Source organism: Phalacrocorax aristotelis, chromosome 7, assembly GCF_949628215.1.
Source record: "Phalacrocorax aristotelis chromosome 7, bGulAri2.1, whole genome shotgun sequence".
NCBI lineage: Eukaryota > Metazoa > Chordata > Aves > Suliformes > Phalacrocoracidae > Phalacrocorax > Phalacrocorax aristotelis.
In genome coordinates, this window is record NC_134282.1 from 34,504,109 (window position 1) to 34,531,992 (window position 27,884).

Below are 27,884 nucleotides of genomic sequence, written 5' to 3' on the forward strand. Positions count from 1 at the left end.
GCCATGCTTACGGGAACACTTGCCATTTATCTTTTTGTTGGTGCTTGATGTTGCCATCTCAGGCAATATGAGTCCAGCCCACACAGTCTCTCCACTTCTCCTCTCTCCCCAGAGCCCTTTGCCATTCTTCCTGTGAGTCCTTTTTGTTCCCTGCATGTATAAAGCAGCAACCCCATCACAGGCCCTCATGTGATACCACTTGGCTCCTCTCCAGTCATGAAGTCCTAGCCCTTTCTTGCATCCTTTTCATCATTCTCAATTATCAAAGCTAGATGCAAAAAAGAAACTGAAGAGTGTTTACTGAACACCAGGTCCTATTAAACTGTAACAGAATGTGTGTTGTGAAAGGTAAGAAAATCGATACAGAAACTCAGAGCAGGCTGTTATGTTTTCTAGGTTCGACACTGAAACTGCATAGCAGCATTGCTGTACTAAAATCTTTGTAAGAGTTTTTAAATATCAAAATCTATTTTTAATCAAACTCCTCTTAGAAAGGCTTTTTTTCCTATCAACTCTTAATGGCATTTTTGATAGTATAATCTATATATGCTTTTTAAAGTACCATATGTCACAGAATTGTAATATATAAACCACAAACAGACAGCACATTAAAAAGCAGAAATTACAAGACACGATCACACCCTAAATGCCATACATTTGGGGCAAAAGCATATTAAAAGTGCAATGAAGTTTGAGTATATAAGGACTTGAAAAGAAAGCTGAAAAAAGACTTAGTATCTCCATGGTATCCAAGAGCTGATTCTGGATATAACTTCCCAAAATTGTAGGAGGAAAAAACCTAACTTTGCTGCCATGGAAACAGAAGAGTGGGATATAAGTGATTGTAACTTGTCTGCCTTTACAAGACCGATCCCTAAAACACTGAGGCCCTCAATAACATGAGTGATTTAATTTCTACCTGAGAAGTAGATCAACTATTAAATGAACAAGGTGAAGCTGTTGAGCAAACTCGCCAAGCAGGGGAAAGCAGCTCAGGAGCAACAGGTAGTTCTGGGAAAAATGCAGGATTAGAGAGAAGAAAGAGAATAAAAGAAAGATCAAGAAGGAAGATACCATGAGGGCAGAAGAAACAGGGGAGGAGGTGTTTGGTTTGACTAGTGAGATAGCAAACAAGGCCTTCACAATGAAGGGCTGGATCCTGGCCATGCTAAAGAGAACCTTACAAATGAACAGGGCAGCAAATACTGGATGGGTGTTACCTTGCCCTCGCTCCCAGAGTGCATGTTCAGCCTCACAAAAGCACAGCTTGTGGAAACCAAGCACGTCATCTCATAGTTTCTTAAGTTACTTTTCCTGTGTTCTTCACTGGCACATCCCACCCTCTTTGGATGCGTCAAAAATGTTCTAACAACTAGCAACACTTGCACTTTCCTCGCTGTTTTTTGGGTTGTGCAACGCAAGCCGTGCTCTTCTGCTTCACTGTAAGAATTCCTTTATCCCGCTAGACAAATGTTCTGATTGTAAAATGCATGGCGTTCTCCTCATTAAACATTTGCTCTCCCCACCTGCCATGCCTGATGCACAAAATCACTGGGAGCCAGGTTCAGTTTCTCCTCTGAAATCCTTCAGTACACTCACCGATCTCCTCACAGTCCAACAGCATGCACATTTATACCCTTTGCTGGTAGCAGGTTAGGAAGGCAACCTGGCCAGCAAGATCCTCATTGCTGTCATTTCAGAAGAAATGTCTTGCAGGCAGCTGCTCTTTTGTGGACCCGCCTCAGCTCTTGCCCCCAGCACTCCTGCCCGGCACCACCCTCCAGCCTCCTGAAGGCACAGGGTCCTGCCCTCAAACCGCTCCTCAGACAGCAATTGAGTGGGGTTTCTTTCTCCCCTCATGATCTAAATGTCTACTGTGAGATGTCATTGGTACGGGGGCTCTCCGAGGACAGGAGGAGTGCTGACCGACCAAGGCTAGACTGCCATAGGGGCTGACAAACGGGGAAGGAAACGGGAAAGGAAAAGGGGGGGAAAGGAGGGCCAAGGGGGGGAAAGGAGGGCCAAGGGGGGGAAAGGAGGGCCAAGGGGGGGAAAGGGGGGAAAAGGGGGGAAAAGGGGGGAAAAGGGGGGAAAAGGGGGGAAAAGGGGGGAAAAGGGGGGAAAAGGGGGGAAAAGGGGGGAAAAGGGAAAAGGAGTCCTCCAAAGCGCGCGCGACTTCACAAACGGCCACGCGCCGCCGCGCCGCGGCTCCTTTAAGGGGGAGCGGTTCGCCATCTTAGGTTCCTCCGCCCCCTCCCGCCACGTGACGCAACCGGCCGCCATCTTAGGCTCCCCGCGCCGCCGCTTGGGCTCGGCTAAGTCACGTGGGGCGAGGCCGGTGGCGGAGCTGAGCGGAGTGGCCGGAGGCTAAGGGGCGGCGGCGGCGGCGGCGGCGGCAGGCGTGATGGGGCAGTGCGGCATCACCTCCTCCAAAACCGTCCTGGTCTTCCTTAACCTTATCTTCTGGGTGAGCCCCGGGGGCGGCTGGGGAGGGTCAGGGTCTCCAGGCGCGGGGCTGCCTCTCCCTCAGCCGTGCGGTGTGGTCAGTCGGGGGGCCGGGCAGGCCGTGGGAGCCAGGCCCTGAGGGCGCCGCGGGGCCGGGCTGGGCATCCTCGCTGCTGTCCTGTCCTCGCTCACGTACAGCGGCAGCTGGTAGCCCGCCGCCTCGCCGCTTCAGTTTGTATTTAAACGTTTTCTGTTTAACAGGAGTCTCGGACACCTTCGCGGGGACCTGTGTTTTAGTGGTGGGCGCAGTCCCTTCCGTCTCAGTCCCCCGCCCCCAAAGTCCGGAGGTGGATGAAGCTGAATCTGTTGCCTCAGTAGGCTGGCAATAACGGTTTAAAGAGCATTAGAGATTTTTGAAGTAGAGACGCTTGTGTAATTGAATGCAATTCGAGTTGTATTTTTGAGCTTTTCAGGTCTCTGCAAGTTTAATTTTTGTAGGGCAAGTTTAATTTTTTATGGCCATCTAGTTTTTGGTATCCTACTTAAAGGACATTCGTTCCAAATACTTAGCGGTAAGTATGGAGCACCGGTTTCTTCCTTGTATCTTTAACATAAAATTAGGTTATATATATATACACACACACACACGTATAAATAGCCCAAAAGCAAGTCTCATGTTTCACTTCTTCCAGGAACCACAGTTGCATTGTAGTATTTACTCATCGCTTAAGCCTGCCACAGCTCCAGTCGTGCTGGCAGTAAGACAGAAGCTTAACATGGGTTGGTGGAACAGTAGGGTGCTCTAAGCGACTTTTTCAGGATGGACATATAGGCTGTAGCTTGGCATTATATTCACTGTAATAATCGGACTGGCAGAAGAACGTGACTCTAAATAAATGAAGTAAAGAATATTCTATAGACTTTTAAGAATTCCCTTTCTGCATTTAGCTACTGCATTTCTCATTCTCTAATCCCAGCTCCAGGAACAGAAGATCTGTTGTCCCAGCTGTTCAAAGATTTCAGCTTTGAAAAAGTAATAGTGGGTAACAAGATATTAGAGGAGAAAAATGTAGTTATATATAGCTACATCTTTTAATATTGAAACCTGTAAGAAATCTAACAAGTGTTCGATGGGTAAATGTTCTTGTCTAAATTTTTACAAAGGAACGCGCCTCATGGGTGCCTAAAAATGAATCATGGTCAGGGAAAATGCATATCTCACTAGCGTTTGTGTATACAGCTATTCAGAGAGATGAGCAGTAGATGTGAGGCATATTTGACTCGAAGTGGTGCATATTAGGAATCTGTAATTTTGACTGAGATGAACAGGCTCCTTTCTTTAAAGTATGAGGTAATTACATCAACCTTGTAGTACAGCCATTTGTTTGGAATCTGCTGGGTGTGGCTTTTTGCTACATGCATAGTTGCAATTGGCATTAGAAAAGCTATTTGATAGCTGCTACATCATACTTAAAGTTTTTGCCTGGTAGTTGTAAGTTGCATTCTTGATGGTATCTTGAAGCAGATTTTTCTTTAGTTGCTGATATAAATTAGGCTCTGTTTTGAATAAATGAACAGACATTCTGCATGGAGTTTCTCCTCTGCTGCAAAAGCTTAGTGTTAGTTTTCCTATTTTATATATTTGAAAGGCATTGTTTGTTTGCTGCATTTAGTAATCTAATTGCATATTGAAATTTGCAATTATTCAGCTTAAACAGTGATGCGTACAAAGTTATTTTGTGTCATGCTGAATATTTTTTCATTTTTAATGAAAATTTGTAATGACTTTGAGACAAACTTCACATAATTTAAGATGGGCAGATGGTATTCAGATAGAATAGACTATATTTCAAATTGAAATGTCACCAATCTTGTATCCTGTAAGCCATCTCCAGCCTAAGAAGTCAACTTGTGCTGACAGCTTTTTGGCAGAAAGGTAACTGGGTAGCTTGTGGTGGAGCAACCTTATTGCTTATCAGCCACATGTAAAATGAGACAGGCTTTCTAAAACTGAGAATTACAAGAATCAATGTTTTTCCTTTCTTCAGCAAGCTATAGCCTAAAAATAGGAAATCTACAAAGTTTTATCAAAAATAGTACATCTTCACTTTTAAATGGCAAAAGAGAAAGAATTCCAACTCTTGATCTAGCATGTTTCATTTGCAGACTGTGTGTGTGAATGTTTGGTGCCCGCCTAGTTGATAATGTAATTGCTTCTGTGCTGTAACAGAAATCTGCTTGTCATTCATATGGAGTTCCAACTTTGATAATTAGATCATCCAGATTATCTATTGCCAAGTCTCAGTGGCAACTGTCTATAATTGGTTAAGTAACTATGAAACCTCCTTTTATTGCCTTTATAAATCTAATGTATCATATATAAATCTTACATACATACATAAATCTTACCCTGACCAGGGGTCTCACATTTGTGAGAGGATGTAAATGTTCCGAGTGCTTTGGTAGCCATCTTAAGAATGCGAGATGTTCAGAAAATTATTACTTCTGCTACTGAAGAAAAAGCAGAGATGTTCTGTTAAACTCTGTAGTCTAGAATGTAACTTTTTAAAAAAATTATTTCAAGCCTTCTCAAAAAGGCAGATCAGGCTTGCTGACAGGTCATAGCCATACCCACTCACTCATCATCTATGACTGCTGACTTTAATAACCCAAACTCCACTCAATTTGCCAGTATTCCTACAACTTCATCTCTGTTTGGAGAGTTGTGTGCTACTTACTGAATTTTCTAGTTGACACTGTAAAAAAAATTATCTTGGTTCTGCATAGTCTTGTGAAAACGTTCTTATATTAACTATATATTCCTACATGTTAATAATTACTACAGGATACAGGATTCTTAGGTTTTTGTTCGGGGTGTGTGTGATTGTTTGGTTTGGATTTTGTTTCTTCTTGTTTTGGTTTTTTTTGTTTTGGTTTGGGGTTTTTTGGGTTTTTTTGAAAATGGGCTGTGGAAACTATCTTCTTCTCCTTTATCACCTTTATAATACAAGAAGCTGGATGGGCTTTACACACCTTTCCAAGTTTTTGGTGTGGTACATGACAGTTTAGCTGAGTTGTATTTCCAGGGATGTCAAGCATCAAGCACCTGTGCTGTAGACACACTGCTGTAAAAACAAAGTACTGTAGGAAAAACAGCATTGTAAGTAGTAGCTGTCAAGGGTAGCGTGATATAGATCTTGCGTGGAACACTTACTTGAATTTTGGATAATTTGGCAAAGAGTGCTTAAGCTCAAACATACTTTACAAAGAAATGCATTGATAAGGAGCATCTGTTAAAAGTAACCCTTCTTAGAGAGATCAGAGGAATATAGATCAGATTAATATGTTTCTTAGTGTTTTGTTGTTAAAAAGTTAGTTTTGGAGTAGATATGATAAATGGCAAAGGAAAAGCAGTCCTTCAGTTTACTTTTAAGTTTGTATAAGATCTGTTTGGTCAGCTAGTGATTTCATTTTCATTTAGATGATGCTAAGTCCTTTAAGGAAAGGTATTGTATTGTCTTTCACACCACAGTTACTTCCTATGCATCTTAGAAATAAAATAACAAAACTTGTAGTACATGTATTCTCAGAAATATTTTTGGAGGAGCAGAAATCCCAGCATTGATTCATCTGTCTGAGGATTTGAGGTTTGGTGGTTTTTTTTTTTTAGTGGGAAAAGATTAGAATGACTGGTATGACAAGAAAACATTGTACTGTAGTCTTAAAAAAAAAATTGAAATAGTCATTGATAATCAGAAATACTTTTTGATATATTGATAGTGAGATGTTGAATATGACTAATTAAATACTTTGTGATCATCTTTTAGTTTTGAGAAGAGCATGTTTTTCAGAAACACCCTTTTGTTAAAGTACAAGTCTGGATTGATTTGAAAGAAGAATAAATAAATTTACCTGGAACAAATATCTAAAGAATACTATTAAATATGTTTATTTTGTGAACTCTTAATTAAAAGGCTTCATCAGATGACTTGTATAATTCAGTTGAAAGAAGTTTGAAGAAAGGAGATGAAGACAAAAATGTTAGGGAAATGTTTTCAGGCTTATGTTTAGCATATAGGATAGATGGATAAAATATTCAGAGACACTTGTAGTCTTGCTTCAGAAAAGGGAGTCTGTTTTATATTCCCAAAAAATATATGTGCCTTGACAGCCTGCTCTGCTAAACCAGTACCTAATACCCTGTGCTTGCTTTGAGGTTTTTTCTTTACCTCTATGTCCTGCTCCTTGAGAAAAGGAATAAACTCTGCTTCTGTGATACTTTCAACTCAGTAGTTGCAAACTACCTTTCTAAGTTGCTCTTGCAGTTACTTAACTGACTTGAAGTAATTAATTTTACAGTTCATTTGACTAAGCTGTCTTACAATGTTCTTTGGTGTGGTTGTTTAGAGAAATCTCAAGGCTTCAATTCTGTACAGCAAGAATCCTTTCTATAATCCTGTTCTCACTTTACAACTTATGCATGTAACCATAGTATTAGAAATTACATAGTATTATCTTAGAGGAATTATCTGTGCTGTTCTTAAAAGGAGCTGTAGCCGTTAATGTGTGTGTAGTGTGTTTTGGGTTTCTGGTAGAAAAGAAAGAAAATGCAGCAACACTAAAACTCATTGAAATTTAGCAGTAGAAAGGTAGAGCTCATTTGCTCTTATACATAGCAATAAGCCAAGTGATATTTCAGCTTTACCTGGGTGCTTGAGAATTGTTTCTGGTATGGACTCTAAAAGCTGGGGTGATGAAGGAACTGCCTAAGAGTTTTTTGGTGATCAAAGACTATAACTGACAGATGATCCCAAAGGCTGACTGTCAGGGATTACTTGACTGATGTCCTTTTTTGTCTTGAAGGACAGTCACTTTTGGTTGTGCAAGTTGAACGTTTTGTGCTTCTGCTGCTATGGTAGTGAAGTGAGTGTATTCATAGGATTGTGTAATGGTTTGGAGTCCTGTGCATTAAAGAAATTAAATTTTTATTAAAAAATAAGGATTTAAAACTCGAAGTCTCATGCCCTCTGTTTTTGTGCTGGGGTTCTTTTTCCTTAAAATATTTGGACATGAATTTTCAGGTAGCAAACATGGGCCAGGGCTTCAGTTTGCTTTTAAGTAACATGGTAGTATCATTTATGTTTCTTTACAAGATGAGTTTCCAGTCTTTGCCTGAGATTTTTCAGGATTTTTTTTGCATCTGGTGTTGTGATTAAAAGTAGAGCTAATACCTGACAGAATCAAAAATAACTTGCAAAGCTAAAAGTGATATCTTTGAGTAGTACATGGAATTTGAAATACTGCTTTATTTGGTGAAACTTTGTAGCACAGAGTAGTCATCGTTGTTCTTATGCTGGGCAAAGGATCTGGAAACAGTGGAGCACGAGGTGTAAAAGAATGGCTATATCATTAACATCTCTTCCAGTTAAAAAAAAAAAACCAAACAAAACCACAACAACACCTCAGTCTGCTGGTGCACTGTCTCTTGCAATTAATGATATTTAAAATATGTAATGCCAATTGCAAAAACAGCCTAGCTCAGCCTTTTGCTTTACCTGCAAAAGCATTTTAATTTGAGGGTTTTATGCATAGTGTTACAGAATTTAATTCGGCTAGTACAGACAAAGCAGTCTGGCCTACTTGAATTTTACAATGGCTTTGTTTTATAAGCCTTTAAAATATTTCTAACTGTTACAAAGTTGAATGGAATTGCTAGTTTTCTTCTCCCAGAGGATTTTCTAAGACAGTTACAGCTCAGTGTTCCAGTTAAATTATTAGTATTGATGAGAACAAAGAAGAGGAGTGTCAGGAAACCATTGGGTTTTAAGGTGGGTGGGCAACACTTTAAGCAAGCAGAGAAAATAATACCAAGTATGGGTGTGTATTTTTTTTGGAGGGAGTGGAGGGGGAGATATGTGGTAGCAAAGTGCTGAAAAGAATTTAAGAGGGAAATAAACAGCAGAGATATCCTGTAGGGCTTTTGAAGGTAAAACTGAGGAACTAGATTTTGAAGGAGAGAAGGCTGAAAGAAACTTAAAGGAGCAGATGAGGAAGACTCTGACAGCCATCAAGTTATGAATACTCAAGTGTTGAAAAGAATTGAAAAAGAGAGATACAGTAGAAATCAAATGATGGAGAAGTAGTGTCGGGAGGAAAAAAACACCTCACTTTCTAAGATACTGTTCTAAGAAGACCAGAAACTGGGTGGCAAACCGTAATACCAGTGTCCCTACTTATGGGTAGGAAATGTTCAGGTGTTGGTATGCATGGAGAAAAGTAACTGTTAGAAGAATGAAACTGATGTAACTATAGACTCTCAACAAACTCTCCCAGAGTGTATGGGTGTTTGGTTTTCTGGTGGGTTTTTTTTTAAAGCATGTTTGCATCAGACTAGAAAGGCAGTGAGAACAAATATATACTAAAGTTTAATGTAAGGAAAGCAATACACATGTTGGGAAAATGATCTTGGAACAGGATCTGGGCAGAAAAGTTGGACTGTTAGTGTGGAAGATATTTTTTCTTACTTTTTTTTGCTTTTTATAAAAGATGATGTATATGGTCTATCTGAATAAATCATAGGTGTATTTTACAATCCCAGTCTTGAAAGATGTTTTGGTAGTGGAATTACCAATAATTGGGTCTAGAGTGGTATCTGTATTACTACCAGAATTTACCAATCAGCAATGGTAAAGTTGGTAGTAGCAGGAATTTATAAGTAGGTGTCCTTAACAAAAAGGCAAAATAGTCCTCTTACCTAATTGGAAATCAGGTGTGTTTTCTACTAACATAAAATATTTTGCTGCTACCTTCATTTTCTTGTCCAGAGAGTATGTATTTTTCTTAAAACAGTGAATAAAATGCAGGTTCTAAAGGAACAAATACTAATATTTGGCCTAGTTAATTGAAAGAGTACCAAAAATCTTTTTAAAAACTTTTTTTTGTGGGTTCTATTGTGGTCCCAAGGTAAAGAAATCAATAGCAAGGTAAACAGCAAAAGTAATATGAAGGACAATGCTTTGTAAAGATATAAAGTCTTTGGGCACATTTTTATCAGATCTGTTTGGGAACAAAATTAGTAGGGTAGTATAAGCAAGCATTAATTTGTAAATGGAGTTGCAGTGTCCAAAGTTGATGAATTATCAATAGAACAGGTAGTTTAAATGTCGTACCAGTCGTCATAGCCAAAATTTTAGGCTTCATGCTGCTGCAGTGTGTGAGCATTACTGAAAAGGTGAGAACAGTTCTTGATGTATGTTTGCAGCCTACTTAGAAAATGACAACAAACCAAAAAAGAAAAACCAGCCAAACCTGAAACTGTTCCAAGGTGCAGCTAGACAGCATATAGCCTTGTATACCTCAGTGCATGTAAAGGTGAAAGCTGGCTTTGTGAAACAGGTATGGGCTTAAGAGGCCATATTACACCAGCCCAAAGATTGGGGGGAAGTTAAGTCACCCTAAGAACCCTGAATTTTAAATATGCTTTCCTGTAATGCTTTGAGTGATGTTTATCATTGCGGGTATCATTGTGTCATTAGATCTTGCAGTTTTCCCTCCAGTTCTTTGGATACTTGTTTGGCTTTTAATAATTCTTTAGAGGCCCATGCCAAAGCAACAATATCAGGCTTTTTCTGAACTGTAATTTTAAATTTTTCCTCTGATGAAAAGGATGTCTAATTGTTTGAGCCTTTTGCAACAAACTGTCTTCACTGACTATACTTGTCTTGGCAGACTTTTTAAAGTTTGGTTAATCCTTAACGAAGAGTATGCCACTTCAGGTTCAGACTACAGGTTAGATGCAAACAACTTTAAAAGGATGTATGAATGCTGAATGACCCGTCATCTCCCTAGAGCGTGCATGTGTGACCTGGCACATGTTCAGGAGCTGCTGCAATCTCTATTCAGAGCCTTGAGCAGATTAAGTTCGAGAAATCTTCCATTAAGCTGTGTTTATCAAAGACGTATTTGAACTGTGCACAGTTCATATATTTGGTTTCCACTTAATGATAGGAAATGCATGATTGTGAATGTGTTAGCTTTTTAGTCAAATGTCTTTGACTTGAGCAAGTTTGGGCTTCTGCAGGTTCACTGTTTGTTGGATAGTAAGCATTGAGATTTTGATTATTTTATAGTTTTGTTTGTTTTTAATTATACTTGTGTCTCTACTTGTGATACAGGCTTCAGTTTCTCTAGATTATTCCCTTTTTGAGAAGCAAATGATGTAAGCACGTAGTACTGTTGTGGTTTTGTTCTGGGTTTTTTCTTTTAAAAAGTACATGTTCAACTTTATTCTTGGGCTGCAACAGGTAATGAACGTGCATTTAACTGGTGCAGCACTGATCAGTGTAGATTGCATACTTTATATAGGTAAAACTAGCTCTTTGTTTTTATTTGTTGTCACAGGATTTATGCTTTATTTACATTAACATGTAACATGGTACTGTGGAGGTGGAACAAAACCCAGTTGTGCTGAGGACCATGTGTAGAAACTACTGAGTTGTGGAGAGGAAGGAAGGACAGACAGACCTTAGGCGAGTCTCATCCCATTGACTGAACACCTACCTATTAGCAGTTAGCACAGTAAATGCACTTGCCTTGTGGTTTAGTTTCATCCAAAATGAATCCTGTTATACATTCCTAAGACTATTCAGTAATGCAAACCAGAAGGTAGTAAGTAGAAAATCATCAGAAGATGAGCAAAAAGGATTGCTTCAAAAGCACTTTCCTAATCCCAGCTAAAATGCTGATTTAGAGACACCACCACCACCGCCTTCCTGGTTTAGAGCAGGCTGAAGTGTACACTAAACATCACATGGTTGTGATGTGAAAGGACAAGGGAAGGCATTTGAAATTTGTTTTTCTGTAAAGCTACCAGATAGTGTTGCTGTTTTCATTGTTTAGGCAGAGACTAGGTATTTTGCCTATTAAAAAATAGTGTTAACTGTGATACACAGGACAAGAGCTTTAATCTTCATAGGCACCTTTGCTTTCAGGACTTCCTCCCCACCCCCAAAAGATTACTTGTTGAAGTGATCCTGAGGGAGAGATGGCAGTAATTTCTGAAGGTATGATCGCTTCCTCAGATAGGGGTGATGTCTTCAACCTCCTCATTATTCTAGTGCAAGGTTTGTAGACATATGAATGCACACTGCTGTTCCCAAAATTCTGTAGCTTCTTCCACAGAAACACCAGTTCTACAACCTTTGTTAGAAGCAAAACCTAAGGCCAAAGGCTGTCACAGCTGATTAGTCATTATTGAATTGTGTGTGGAAATGATATAGTAAAGTCTTCAGACCAGGCTGCTTTAAGCTGGGAAGTTTAAAGAAAAATCTGCCTCTCCAGTAGTCGTTAAAAAATATTAATTTTTTAACAAGTAGAGTGGCTTTTCTTGGTTTTTGAGACAATATTTAGTCTCTATACTTGTCAGACTCCTCTGGCATAATACTTGAAGAGTAAAGTTTCTTTAAAATGCTAACACCTGTAGACAGTTTTTTCAAAAGTTACTTTTTTTGTTTCAAATATTCTTTTAATATATGTGCTCATGCAGTTTATGAACTAGATATTCCTTAGAAAAGGAAGAAGCCACTTGAATTTCACACAGCAGAGAAGGACAAAGGGGTTCACAAATGGTTCCGATTTCAGATTTGTGGTGTATTTTCTGTGCCCAATGTCAGCCACAGCTGTGTTTTTCATCTGCCACCTTGCAATATACCATATTTCTAACAAACATTTTAGTTCTTAGAAATGGGAGATTACATCACTGTTCTGTTATTCACAGGCTTCATTGCTAGGCAACAGTTAATGTAATTCCATTGTTCAGTGACACTACTTTGAATCTTTGCTTTGTGTACAGAAATTGTATGTCTGCATTTTGCCATGTTAGGTATAACATGGCAGGATTTGTATAGTTGGATTAGCATTTCAACATCTTCTGTGCGAAGGGGTGATTTTGTAATAGCTTCTTCCAGATTTTCTTGTCTGGAGAAGATATGTTGCTGTTGGTCTCTGGCTGTTACTGAATTTTCAGTTTTGCTACTGTTGTGCCTACATAACACTTTATTGGATGAATGAGAACCTCCTGGATGCTTTTAAGATTCCTGCAGAGTACACACCTTCGCTGCAGAAAGGCACAGAGGTGAAATACGTTGCTCAAATCCATGTGGAACTGATGATAACTTTCGAGCTGTCTCTTAATAAGTTTTTCTTTGGCATAGTGTTTCTGTAACAAAGTGCTGCAGGGGATATTCCATATGTAAAGTATTATTCTAGTAGTGTTTATGCATTACTGTTTTATAGGAAATAGTTGCAGTAATATTGCAGTGCTTCTGGTTACGTAGTAGTGAATAGTGCTGAAATACTGGGTACCAGTCATCTTATGGCTTGTCTTGTTCTGTGCCATGGTGAACAGGTTGTCCAGGAAAGCTGTGGAATCTCCTTAGATTTTCAAGACTTCGGACAAAGCCTTGAGCAACCTCATCTGCATTCATTGCTGACCCTGCTTTGAGCAGGAAATGGGACTTAATGATCTTTTGAGGTCCCTCCTGGCCTGAATTAAGTGACTCTTTGATTCTATAGTAGCATGACCCAGTCTTGTAGTACTATACCTATATATATGTGTCTGCCTGTCTCTTTCCAGTGCAGGGATAAGGGGTGGTTACAAGGCAACTGAGTGGGAAAGAAGGGCTGGAGGCAGCCTGCAGTGTGTTTCCTCAGATCAGAACTGAAGTGTGTAATATTCCAGTTGAGTGAGCTCTGGTGTCCAGGGTGTGGATTGGATTGTAATGGGAACACTACCCTTTACAGCAAAATTAAATTCACCAGATCATAGCTTAGTCGTTCCATCTTCTGAGTGTATTAGTTTAGCTTTGTATTGGGACACCAGAAGAGTGTCATGAAATATTCAAATTATGTTGTTCATTATTGCAAATCAATTGACTCTGAACCATAGAATCGTTAAGGTTGGAAAAGACCCTTAAGATCGAGTCCAACCACTAACCTATCACTGCCAAGTCCACCACTAAACCATATCCTCAAGCACCACATCTACCCTTCTTCTAAATACTTCCAGGGATGGAGACTCAACCACCTCCCTGGGCAGCCTGTTCCAATGGCTGACAACCCTTTTGGTGAAGAAGTTTTTCCTAATGTCCAACCTAAGCTTCCCCTGGTGCAGCTTGAAGGCCATTTCCTCTCGTCCTATCACATGTTACTAGGGAGAAGAGACCGACCCCTGCCTTGCTACAACCTCCTTTCAGGTAGTTGTAGGAAGCAATAAGGTCTCCCCTCAGCCTCCTCTTCTCCAGACTAAACAACCCTAGCTCCCTCAGCTGCTCCTCATAAGACTTGTTCTCTAGACCCTTCACCAACTTTGCCCTTCTTTGGACGCGCTCTAGCACCTCGATCTCCTTCTTGTAGTGAGGGGCCCAAAACTGAACACAGTACTCGAGGTGCGGCCTCATTTTTATGTCTAGCAGGACTGTTTCATTCTGCAGCAAGTGCAAAGATGGTTATGGAGGATGTTTGTAAAGCAAAAATTAATAAGGCCCTTTTATTTTGAAATAAATGTATGTTAGCTGGCTCCTCAAGCAGTAGTCCTTCCTTCACTAGGTCTGCTCCGCTTAAAGTTAATGAAGGTATTGGTGTGTTGGAATCCCTGTAATGGTAAAGGCAGTTAGGTCAGATCAGATTGACGTAAGTGCTTTGTCTTAATATTTTAAATCTATGTAGTGGCAGAACCCTCCTACAGATCTTGTTTGTAGTAACTTTAAGTGAGTTGTTTGTTTAATAAAGACCATTTTGTACAATGATCTTTCAGAGATCATCTCTTTTAAAAACTGGAAAGTTTTGTAGTATATGTCTCTAGGTATTTGGTTCTGTCTCTTAATAATTGGTGGCTTATATTTGTTCCTACCTGCTTTGTAGGTTTAGAATCATATTTTCCAGTGCTGTGAATGCTTCAGAAAGGCTACTCTTTCTAGCAGTTCATTTTTCCCTAGCAGAGGTTAAAGTAAGCAGTGTGTGTGTGTGTGTATTCAGTTCTAACATTAAATCATAGGTAGTAATTGACAAAGTGGAAGAATAAGTGGTAGGTTAATAATGACAGATGAAACTCAATACACGTTCTGAAAATGCTGTTGAATAGCTAACAACTTGCTGCTTGGATGGGCTGGAATCCTGTTCTCAAAAGTATGAGACAGTTTGTGAATGTTAGCCTATGTAGAAAATGTAGTTCACAGTATGGGAAGGAAGTATTTGAGAACAGGGAGCAAGATTTTGCTGTTCATAGCATATTCCCCGCATTCCTTGACTATGTGCCTTAGAAGTCTTCCATAGTGTAGTCAAAACTACATCTGCCTAGATCAAATGTAGTTTGAAAACTACGGGCTAGCCTCCATTTGAGATGTTCTTAAGAAACGTATGCTATAACCTAGCAAAGATGTCTATACTGAATGAAACCCTAATTTCTGAGGAAGACTACTTTATGATGTTCAATGGAATAATTGTTGCAAAGTAGCCTTGCTTGAAAGGTGGGTTTGGTGTTCAGAGAAACTTACCCTATTGTGTCTATTGTAGGCAGCAGCAGGCATACTGTGCTATGTGGGAGCCTATGTGTTCATCACATACGATGACTACGATCACTTCTTTGAAGATGTCTACACACTAATTCCAGCAGTTATTATCATAGCTGTGGGAACACTTCTTTTTATTATTGGACTTATTGGGTGCTGTGCCACAATTCGAGAAAGTCGCTGTGGACTTGCTACGGTAAGTTGCAGAGTTTTTATATGATGGTGTTTGCCTGTTTATTTGGCTGCCTTCCCTTTTCGTAGACTCCTCAAATATTTTAAAGTTTGTTCTAATCCTACTTTATGGCCTTAAATGTTTTCCCCTTATATTTTATGATCATCTTATTTCTGTTCTGAAAAATGATGTTAAATTAGCCAGTTCTGGCAGCATAAGGCTCCTCAGTTTTACCTTTTTCAGAACTGTGGTCATCTCAGTAAAAAAATTTAAAACCATGTGATTAAGGCATAACAGATTTTAAAATCTCACTTATCTGTTCTGGTTGAAAAGCTGAAATTTGGGGCGGGGGAGAGAGAGAAAGGTGATCCAGGAGCCTGTTTGTTTTGGGTATCTTGCATCAAGGTTAACTGAGGTCTGTTATGATGCCCAAGTATTTTTCTTTATGGCTTGATTTGGACACTTTGTTTGCAGTATTTTATGTCATGTGTTTCCAAGCATTTTAACTGTAATTTCAGCTTGAGAATTGGGTAGGAGAGAAGAACGGCCAGTATTTAGACAGTCACCACAGGTTTTTCTTTCCGTTTTTTTTTTTTTTTTTTGTTGGATGCTGTGTTAGATGTCTTTAACACTTCATTTTAAAGGTGCTCTTAAATATACCAAGACAATTGCATAGCTTGCTGTCTCTGTCAGTTGTTGCAGGGCTTAACCAGAAGAAGCATTCCCTTAGTCCATCTACCACTCTTAGTAACAGCCTGGGTAGCTTCTTTGATGTGACATTCTTATTTATCTAACAGAAGATTGAAAGAAACACTTGATTAAAGCACTCCTAGTATGGTGTTTTCAGACCTGATGATCAGCACTTATCTGGCTGAGCAGCTTCTTACTACTTGCTGAAGCTATCAACACTGAGGTTTCTTGAATGGAGTTAATTCTGGGCTCTTGAACTTAACTCCCTGCTTTAAGTTATCTGTTAAATCAAAACCTTACCTGAAAAATTACTTTAAACAGGAAAATCTATATGGAGATTTTCAGAAAGTAAATGGGTAAAACTATTTCCACACTCTTCATTGTGTCTTACAGTTTGTGATCATCCTGCTCCTGGTTTTTATCACTGAAGTTGTGGTAGTGGTTCTTGGATACATTTACAGAGCAAAGGTAAGAACTTCTCAATTTCAGTAAATGGTTTGTTGTGAACTGTGACCAAAATACAGATGTATAGTATTTACTGGATTTGATTCTGTAGAACTGTTAATGGGTATTTGTTACAGGAATAAAATTGAACCTCTAAGTGGGTTAATTTGAGATATCAGATCTTAGAACATCAGTATTTTTCTGCTTTACTCCGAAGGATTTCTTGTAGGCAAAAAACTATCTGGAACATATCATTAAGAGTTGAGAGTTGTGGTAAATGGTATCCTTGCATTTTCCATATGGTCTTCTAATTTATTTATGCTTCGACTTTGTGAATGATTTAGGTTACACAGTATTTGAACATAGGGCATATTGTTTTGATACAGAATAACTTAAATGTTGTTGTCTGTTTTGGTATACAAACTAATGCTGCATAATAATAAAATGAAATTGATGTGTTAATGTGTACTGTCCAGCTTTATACAGGTTGTTGACAAGGGTTATGGCTAAAGAAGTTGACTTCTCCCACTGTTTAATGGATGTTAAGAAACAGGACCAGAAAAAAGTAATTGTGTTGCTAACAGCATAATATGTGCCAGGAATATACCACATAGTATAAGAGATACCACAATGTACCTTGAAGAAATTCTGACTTGCACAGTTTCACTGGCTATTGTTATGTGTGCATCTAAATTTTGCCAAAAAACTAGCAGGAAAGGCACCTTTAGCTGTGATGTGTAGTATGATCACATTATAGGACACTCTAGTGGTATCTTAATAGCCAGCTGAACTATAACACTATTTACCTTATAAAAACACAGGTCTTACTAGGTCAGTCTTCTGTTCTTGCTTTCTCCTGCTATCCTGGAAGAAATGGTGAGGCAACCATGCAGTAGAAATCTAGAGGTTTTGCGTGGCTTACAAAGGAGGATTGCCTTGAGTAAGCAGCTAACAAGAGGACCATGAACTATGTATTATAAATCTGGCTTAATAAGAATTAGAATAGGCCACTTCAACAGAAATGCTCTATAGGTGATGCTTAAATTCAGGATATATTTTTCTCATGGTCTACATTTGATTTCTGGTGTCTTGGCAATGCACTGAGAAGATTATTTGGGGCTCTGAAGGTTGTAGTGGTAGTCCTTGGAAGCAACTGAGGAAAGCAGTACAACACCTGGAGAGTGGGAAACATGTTGAGGTCTTACGTGTTAACTCGAATGGTTGCTACTGCTCTAGTACGTGCAGTGGCATAGTGTATTACAGTATAGTTATTCAGGAATCACTGTGGATCTGATCTGGACTAAGCTGTGGTCATCTTATTCTCTTCTGTGTTCCAGACTTACAGTGGCTTGCTCTTTTCCAGTTAGCCGCATTCAGAGCAGATACAAGCAGATGCATAGATCTTTCTTCCCTAGTCAGTCTGAAATTACACACTTGACATGCTTGAGAATTTATGTCCCAACTGCGTGTTCCTGTTGCCTTTCATTTTTGTTGTGCTACTGTACAGTTTCACAGCTGTAGATAATGCAGGGTCAGAGCTCAGGAGAGGAGGGAAGGTAGTCTCTTTCTGGTGGCAGCATGGTCTTATGCTAAGCCATTTGTGGGAGGCAGTATTTGAAAACTAAATCTTAAATCTTTTGAAAGGATGGACAGGTTTTGTTAGTAAAATTAGTGGTTTTCTACCACCCTACAGTACTTAGTATCTTAAACTATTGTTTTCAAGTGCAACAGGAGTGTCAGCAATAACTTAAACTTATTACCAGTGAACTAGGAGGTGAAATCTACTTAGATTTCTGATCATTTTTGCCAGGATAAATAAGGCAGCTCTGTGCTTTGTGAATTTTGTTTTGTTGTTTCTGATGTGGCATGTATAGATTGGGGTTGGGGGGGCGAGGGAGGGTGGATGGTGGTCTGGCATTTTGTGGGGTTTGTTTTTCTTTTTTTTTAAGAAAAGTGCCTGAGTCATGATAATTACTTTAGTGTTAACTGTACAAAGTTCCATTTGGAACTTCATAAACAAAAAGAAAGATAAAAATCATGACAGTTGTTCATCAAAACTGTTGGTACCAAGTGAGAGTAAGTGTAATGTCTGAGACAAGTGGTATTGTGCCCTTTTAAGTTAAGATACAAGGACTGGTCTTAAAATTACTTAATTTTCCAACGTGCCTCAGTAAACCTGCATGTGTGGATCCAATTCAGACTCCTACTCCTTCAGAACGTGAAGGATGTGTAGGTCATATTGTGCTAGACTGACCTGCTGCAGAATCTGCTAGCATTGGTCCTTATCAGAAAAGTAAGGCTTTTTATAAATGGCAGTAGGGATTAGACTGGAAAGAAAGGCTGTTGGTTGGCTGAGGACTTACTGTTTTTTTTCCTCCTGGGTGGAGTAGTTAGTTGACTCTCTTAAGTTTTCATAAAACCTGCCAGTTAGCTAGAGCTAGTGACTTCTGTTTAAATTGTATGTGATTTGCATGGCTTTCAGGTATAATGTTGCCCTAATTGAACCATAAGCCAAATAACATACAAGCAAGGACTGATATAAATCACTTAAACCTATATGATATACTGAACAGCTGTTTTGTTATATAAATCAGAGTGGTAAATCATGTTAGTCAAATCATCAAACAATTGATTTTAAGCTAGTCTGAAAAAGTTGTCGGTGTGGGCTTCTATTCATACCTATCTTGATACAGATTTACCTGTAAAGATAATCAGCATTCTTGGCGGGGGGTGGGTGGGGGGGTGGAAGAAGTGAACCTTGTGCTATTGCTGTAGAAAATTCTTCCATTAAAGCATTTAAGGGAATGATGTGTTTGCAAGTTACAGCAGAAAGGTCTTGCCAGTCTAAAGAATATGTGTGCTCAGCTGAGTCTACATTCTTTGCACGTAATTCCTGTCGAGTGTGATAGAAAAAAAAATCAGAGCTAATCTTACTATTGTACAAATGTTTAACTACACCAAACTTTCTGTGCATTTAAATAACAGTTTACAGTGAAACATATTACTTAAAAGGTAAGATTTCTCCAAAATGGGCATTTCAAGACACTTCTTTGGAGGACAAGTGATGATTCTTGCGTGGCTTCCATTTCTACTTGACAGCATCTTTAGCAGCTTGAGTCATCTGCAGCAGCTTTAGGAGCTATTGCAGTAATTGTTGTCGTCAGCACTTCTCAGGAAGTGTGGGGGGATTGGGACTGAACAGAGAGCTTGGTCACTGTAGGGTAGAGTAGTCAGCCAAAAGACCTCATTGAGAATTTACCTGTGCTTCAGTCAGAATGGGAAGAGAAGGTGGTATCACTAACGAGTTAGCCCAGATGGTTATACTGGTTTTGGTTTGGAACTTTGAAGGAGAAATAGGAAGCGAAAAAGTGAATGCACGGAGATCCCTTAACTTCATGCAGTGTCTGCCACAGTGTCGTAATAAAAGCAATTTCCTTTGAGATACATTGCAAAGCTACTTTATCTAAAATCTTATAGAAGAATAGCTGCTTGGTTTTTTTCTTGTACATTAAGTGCAAGTTAGCAACATCTTTGCAAAGGTCAAGTTAGAATTTTAAGAAGCTGTACCACCAAAGTATACTGATTTCAGATGAAAGGGAGTTACCTTGGTTTTCTGAATTGCTGTAAGAATAATGGAGTAATTTTACCTAGACCTGCACTACTACTTTTGGTGTGCTAATGCAGATGCTTCCTTGATACTTCATAGGTGGAGGATGAAGTTGATCACAGCATTCGGAAAGTATATAATGGATACAACGGGACAAATCCTGATGCAGCCAGTCGTGCTATTGACTATGTACAGAGGCAGGTGAGATGGCGAGACACATGGGAACTCTTTAGTCCTTTCTGTCCTTAAAACACAGGTGCTGTGTTGCTCTGCTACTTGAGTAGCATATCTTCCTCCATTCTGACAAATCTAGGAAACAGCTGGTTGGTCAGCACATAGCTTAACTTGGTTAAAATTAGTAGAATTATGACACTGATGGGGAGATATATTTTTGTGTAATTGGCTATCTAGGAATCAGTGTTTGGATTCAAATATTTAGCACTTATGTACTGTTCTTGTGTTCTTAGTATTGCAATTGGAATTGCTGTCTCATTCCACTTCTTGACTGATAAACATATTGGCTCTTTACCTGTGTGATTTTTCAGTTGCACTGCTGTGGGATCCATAACTACTCAGACTGGGAGAATACTGTCTGGTTCAAACAAACTAAAAATAACAGTGCACCTCTTAGCTGTTGCAAAGCAGCCCTCAGCAATTGTACTGGCAGTTTGACCCGCCCAATGGACCTTTATTCTGAGGTAAGACAGCCGAAGTATAACTTCTGTAGCCACATGCTTTTGCTGAAAATCATTTAATTTTTAGTGGGAGTGTGAAGTCTTGGGTGTGTTTGCTTTAAGAGGACATGAGCATGGCTCCTAGAGAGGAAAAAAACCCATCTCTTCTGTTTTCATCTGTGATATCACAAGTAGTGGCTTTTGTTAGTGCTTGGATTACCTTTCTGCCCTGTTTGATGCCTTTGGGTTTTTTGCTGTGTGTCTAAATGTGATTGTTAAATGCATATATAAGTAGTCTACTTTTTTCAGGGGTGTGAGGCTCTGGTTGTAAAGAAGCTTCAAGAGATCATGATGTATGTCATCTGGGCAGCACTAGCATTTGCTGCTATTCAGGTAAACTTTCTCAAATGAAATTCTAAACTGCTATCCAGGTTATTGCAGGTATGCACAGGACGATGACAGCTTTAGTCCCTGCTTGGTTTTGAGGATAGATGAACATCAGTCAAAAGGGTCTAAACACTTCAACACAGAACTTCTCAACCATGCATGGTCTAAAAACTCTGTGACTATGTGGTGTATATTCTATTAGATTTGAAGATTGCATAACATTGACTGTTCAGCTGTAATCTTCTAGAATGTAAATGGTAAACTATTTCTTGAAAACAAATTATCTAAGTATTAAGTGTCACGAATGTGCCCTGATGGCATTTAATGCTTGAAGAATTTGCATAGTATTTAATTTCCAACTTGAAAACAGCTCATACTTCAAGCCATTTTAGAGGTACATCAGCTTAACTGTGTTTCATGGCATACCAGTGATGTCAAGACCAACCAGGAGATACACTAGGGTTTTTGACAGCATACTGTGCTCTTGTTCAGCTAGGCTTTGCATTGTGTCTTGAAGATTTCTTGGTTTCTGGACTTAAGTAAAAAAAGAAGTTTTAAACTGGAGACCCTGACTACTTAAAATTGAGCACAGGCCGTTTCCCACATGGGCCTTAATTGTTCCTGTTTCCCTGGTCATAAAAATATAACTGAGGAAATAGACTAATGTGTATCTCAGTATTTATTTATATTTTTTAAAAGACGAGGACTGTCTTCTAAATATAACTGTAAAATTGGAATTTTGAATGCACATCAATGTGGAAGGCTTAGTACATTAATCACATTATTTTCAGACCGTACTGATGTACTACATATCTCATAGGCCATAACATATGTTGAATCCCAAGAGACTTCAAAATTAATTTCAAAGTTACTTTTGTGCCCCTAATAGCATTTGAATTCAGAAAACACTGTACCTGTTCAGTCAGGCAATTTAGGCACTTCTGTCTTCAAAAGTAGCTTTTTGAGCTGGATTGTATGTTTTAAGGTAGGTAAACATTTGCAAACAATCTTGTGAAAATATGGTTAAACTTCTATTTCAGTGTTACACAGATATACTCATAGGTAACACTGTATACAGTAATATTGTTGAACTGTCCAGAACCAGATTGCTTCAGCTATGGAGCTTTAAAGTTGGTGAGATCTGTGGTCTTCTGAAGTAAGGTATTTTTTAATTGCCATTCTTAAAACTTTAACCGTTCAAGTAATATTTAGTGTGCTTGAACACTGAAATGTATTTGTGTAATGTAAATTAATGTATTTATTACAGCCATGGTTACTGTGGCAGATTTTTTTATGTAGCAAAAGTACATTATGACGCTGGGTGAGCTGAATCACAAGAAGAAGCACTATTCCTAGTTTTAGAGTTTGCAGGTTAATTAACATGTCTGCCCCAAAATGTAGCACAGTTAAAATCCTCTCAGATCAGGCCAGAATTTCTGACACATGATTGCAATGGAAATGTGGCTGCTTGCATCCTTCTGTTACTCCTGGCTCATCAGTTCTAGGCAAGCATATTAGTTGAATTCCTCCTGCAGTGGGTTCTCTTTGATTTGTCTCCACGTGTCAGTAATCAAACTATTGACAGAAAGTACATATTGTCTAAATAGTTTGTCAATAAAATAGTATCAGAAAAATTTCTTTGCTAGTGCTACATGTAGTATTTTGAAATCTTTTTGCTTAAAGTTAAAACAAGCTACGTGATACCTGTTCAGAAAATTAATAGAATAAAGATAAATATAGAATACAGGGTATTGTGAATACCCCTCAAATTTCTGTCTAGTAATATTCAATGAGTGGTTATCACATTCAAGTCCGGAGGTCGTATTCTTATGTTTGCTCCACAGTTCAAATGGTTGTAAATTCACATTTTAAATGGACATCAGTTTCACTTAAGTTAATACTAAACAGTATTCAAACTGTTCTATTATTTATCTCCTAAAACTTATGTCTTAGGTTGTGACATATTATGTGTAATGCAGAATTTAAGTATGTGCCTGATTCTCTGCAAAATAGTCTGTGGGCTACTTGAAATGGAGATAAGAATGTAAACTTCAGCAAATGGCCTGTAATTTTGGTAGTGTCCTGTAACTTCGAGTAATTATGTTTTTCTTACCTTTTGGTGAATTTTACTACTTTTCCTATACTTGCTGCACAGAGTCCCCTCTGAACTGATTGTTAATTCATATGTTAAGCAATAAGGCTGTCCAAAGTTCAGTACCTCTGATAGCTTACAGTCAATAAATTTACCCTTCAGTCCTTTTTTAAAAATGAAGAGACTGAGAAGATAATTTTTGCAAGGCTTGGAATTTTTGGGAAACTTATCCTTTTCTGCATAGAAGTAACCTTTGGGTGTATTCATGTTTCAGTTACCATGGGAATCTTCCAGTGTGCAATATTCCCCTGGTCTCAACCACGGTGACAGCAAAGAACTATTAATAGGAGGCAAACTGGAGGGAGCAAAGGACTGCAGTACAGCAGACATGCTGCTTGATTAGCTGCAGAGTTCATTCTTAAAGCTAGCTTTTTTTAGTTAGTGATCATTTACAAGACATTGAGCTTGGCATATTTATATACAGCCAGGGAGCTTTTTTTGTACAAAGAACCAAATTGGTTTGAAAGGGTGGATATAGTTAACAGCTAGCAGGCAAATTTAAAAAAAAAAAAATCAAAAACCCAAACTGAACAAACCTCCTGACTGTGGGAAATGTCTAAAATCTTCTGAAAGTTGAAGAGGGGGATGCATAGATCCTTCCTCCACACAGACTTCTAAATTTTTTTTTCCACAATATTAAGTAGCAGCTGAAGAGAATCAGAGTCAAATGCCTTAGAAAAGGTTTTAGAGGTGCTAGCATATTTTTTAAAATAGATCATTTCTGTAGAGAAAGCTGAAATATGAGAGTTACTTCCATGTTTACAGTGAATTCTAGGAATATGCTCAGTGTTCTAAAGGACAAAAATTGTTTGAATGGTAACTCAGAAGTTGATTACATGAGGTTTTATTACAGTGCATGATTGTTTCAGATTTTACACAGCTCGATATAAATTGCCTGTCTTGAGTCATTGAACAGGATTATCTTTGTGTGAATAACTAAATGTGATGGAACTATTTCTTCATTTGACACGGCTGGAATGAATGATAGCAAAAGATGAAAGGAGGTGTTTCTCTGCAGCACGCTCTTAGTTTTATCCTTGTTTTGAACAGGGGAAAAAGAATTTTTTGTACCTGTAGGCTGTGAGCCTTCTTCAGAGTTCTGTAGCCATAGGTAACTACCATGAACTCTCCATTTCACAAGTTCAACTTAAAAAAAAAATCCTTTAATTGTGGATATTACCTCCTCATCCAGAAGGGCTGCGTCCATGAAGAAGAGTCATTCTCTCACATACTCTTTTTTTGCTGTTACTGACATGAATATAACAACCTGGGCAACTTGATCTAGGTGAAGATGTCCCTGATCATTTTAGGAGGGTTGTACTAGATGACCTTTAAAGGTCCTCTCCAGCCCAAACCATTCTCCCATTCCATGATAACATATATTTGCGAGTTCGTGAACTGGAACAATCCAATTACTAATGGAAAGTGAAGAAAGGTGCTGTTCACAGCAACAGGCTCAAGTATCATACTGTAGGTTACACTCCGTACGTTCTTTTGAACCTGAGCTGGTTTCTGTTATAGACAGAAAGCAGATAATGCACTCCAGACAAAGAATATTATTGATCTTTACAGCTTGTTCCTTTCCAGGAAATTAAAAGCTAATAGAATTTCATGATGCCTCTTTTTAATCACTGTTTATTTAGACTTAGGATTTTAAAAACATTCTCTCTTCAGTTTTTCAGCAGACTTAAGTACTATGTGGCGTGTACCATCATTTAGTTTTAAACCTTGTTACACGTGATGTTTGCATCAGACTTTATTAAAACAAAAAATAGTGAGTAATTCTCCTTTTGTCCCAGTGTGGTCTTTACTGGGTTTTTGCTGTATCAGTAAAGAAGCTTTACACTTGGCTGGCTGCTCACCCATTTCATTCTTGTTTGTTTTCTGTTCAAGGGGGTTTTGGGGTGTGTTTGGGTTTTTTAGAAACTTATTTACCTTCTGGGTGATGCTTTATAATCCAGAGCTATGACAGGAGCCTCTTGAAATATTTGCGTCTGCGAATAAACTTCTATAACACGACCAAATGAATAGAGTCTCTTACTTTACTAGAAGCTATTGCCAATTACTGTAGACCATAGAAGGCAACACTATACCTGATTTTTTAATTTTAGTAAGTACAGTCTTATTCTACCTTCAGTAAATGTGCAGCTTCTGTAAAATGTGTGTCCTACACCCATGATTACATTCATCTGGTTTAAGTCTTGTAAATATATACGGGGTGATCATACCCTAAATTCCTGGCAAACTTCCTGGCACAGTCATGGTACTGTGATTTTTAACAGTAAAATGTCTAGAAGTGAATAATGCACATTGGACTTAGGCTTTCTAATACAACATGTTAAAAGCGATCGAGCATTTTCAGTGGTGAAGTAGGTTCATAAAACTCTAAAGTCTTGCTCTTTCTCTTCATAGCAATTAGAGGCTAACACATTTGAATTTCTCATAGATTTTTTTATACCGGACACAGTATTGAAAAATCTGTACCTTTCATAAGTTACTAATTTCTTCCATCTGAATTATTGAGGTAGAGTACAAGTGTCTGACCAAAAAAAAACTTCTGTTAAAGATGTCTGAGATAATCTTGCAAGAAAATAAGGCTGGAGTTTGTGGCTCTCCTTTTTTGCAGCAGGAAATAAAGATTTTTCAAGAATAGTATGTTTGTTGCTATTTACCTTATGGACAATTAGTCTTGCAAAGCATACTGACAATTTCTGTGTTGAGGTTAAATCACTTAAAGTACCTTCTTTGTACTCAGCTTGTTTTCTTTTTTCTTTTCTCCTTAGCTTCTGGGCATGTTGTGTGCCTGTATAGTACTATGTAGGAGGAGTCGGGATCCTGCCTACGAACTTCTCATCACTGGTGGAACCTATGCCTAGAAGAGAATGCGAACATGCAGTTCAATCTTATCTCACTTAAGTGGAAGGTGAATGGGCCAGGTCTACTGTGATAGCTTTCTTGCCCAAAGCTTAGTCAAAGCACACCTTTCACAGATGAGGACAGCCGTACTGTACACTGGTGGTGGGCAAAACAACGCAGCTTTACACACCCCCATATAATTACCTGTGACTTTCACTGTTTTAGCCAGCTATTCATGTATCTAAATGTTTTAGTATACTAGTAAACTTTCTAATTGCAGAACCATTTGCAAGTTAAGTGTAATTTGGTTGATATGAAAGTCAAAGGATGTGTGCCTACTTTGGTAGATTACCTCTAAGCATTAACTGGCTGATTCTTGCATATAGAGAGAAGATTTCTTAAACCTTCACTACATGGAACTTTTTGGCCAAAGCTGTACAAAGGAAGCCAGCTGTTATTTAATTTGAGGTGGGAAAAAAAAATTTTAATCTTGCCCCTCACCAGTGTCACTTTTTAAAAACACTGAAGTCCAGTACACTTTATATATAAAACTGAAAAAAAAAAAGACAAACCAAAATTTTAGGATCATGTGACTGCAGCTTTGACCTTCAGAGATCAAATCTTTCAAACTTTAGTGGTTTAAAATACAAGCTGGCTTTTCAGGAGTATAATGTATGCACTACTGTTCTATAATGAAATATTTCGTTTTTCTATAAAGAGCGGTTTTATGTGTTGAGTGAACTGTTAGACTATAGGTCTTAAACTGGTTTGGAAACAATGTAGCCATGTAGAGTAGCAGTATGTGAAAGTGATCTCAACTGTAAATAGTAAACCTGAATAAATAAATCTCTGTATATCCTCCCTATAAACATGTCTTGTTTTTCTTTTTGATTCCAGTGTATTTGTTCAAACGGAATCCTGCTGTGCTAGAAGCATAAGCTTTAGTATAAAAGCACCAGTTTTAAGCGGCTTCACTTAAATCTGTATTTAAGGTTTGGTGGGAGCTTGATTGTATCATATTTGTTCTTTTTATTTGAAATTATACTAGAGAACTAGATACTAGAGAAACACAGCACAACAAACTGGTTGAACTTGGTAGATAGTTAACATCTTGTGAATACAATTAAGGAAGAATCTGTTGCCCCTCAGTGGGGGAGGCAAATAGCTGTATGTTAATTATGCATTAATATGTCTTCTATTATCCAGATGCTTAGTCACTGCTCTGCTTTCCATGGCTTCAGTTGCATCATTCTTTGCAGAAGCCAGGAATGTTCAGTGTTTTCACCAGTTGCTTATGTGTTTTATCATGCAAAGTAGACATGCTCTGACTGGCAGCAATGTAATATTCTCAAATATCCAAAGAAACATCACTTAGGAAAAGATAATTCTAATATGTGTAGTCTGTTAAGTCTAACACATCTTGTGAGGAATTTAAGTTCTTAGAGTTGTTTCACTGCTGAAGTAGTACACTTTTGGAATTCTACATTAATTTCTAAAGGTAGGTTTCCGATTATATGCCTTGGGGCCTAGATTTTCATTCTTAATAGAGTATTTGGCTTAATAACCTGAAAGACTTCCTGGGTCTGGTGTTAAATTTCCCAGATGTGGCAGCAAGCCTGCTAACAGAACCTATTATCAGAAGAGTTGACAAATTTAAGGATTATCTGCATCATGTGATATTGCATATTCATGTGGTATTGTGTATATTGTAGATATTCTTGTCAGGATCCCAGACTAATAAGATCAAGATGACCCTGGCTTGTGAGAATCGGACCAGGGGAAGTCTTAAAATAGACTTGCTTTGCACAAAACAAAGCTAAGGATGCTTCAAAAAGTAGTCAGCTCTTACTAGGAACAAGGCCGAAATAAACTCCACAGTCAAGAGTCTGAA

General features: G+C 38.5%; 1 protein-coding gene across 1 annotated transcript; it reads left to right on the forward strand.

The window, feature by feature from the left end:
* Nucleotides 1-2,263: 2,263 nt before the first annotated feature.
* TSPAN3 (tetraspanin 3) lies at nucleotides 2,264-26,862 on the forward strand. Its single transcript, XM_075099947.1, has 7 exons — nucleotides 2,264-2,467; nucleotides 15,016-15,207; nucleotides 16,267-16,341; nucleotides 20,024-20,125; nucleotides 20,470-20,622; nucleotides 20,908-20,991; nucleotides 25,921-26,862. The coding sequence occupies exons 1-7, from the start codon at nucleotides 2,405-2,407 to the stop codon at nucleotides 26,011-26,013; spliced, it is 762 nt and encodes a 253-aa protein (XP_074956048.1). The 5' UTR covers nucleotides 2,264-2,404; the 3' UTR covers nucleotides 26,014-26,862.
* Nucleotides 26,863-27,884: the final 1,022 nt, after the last annotated feature.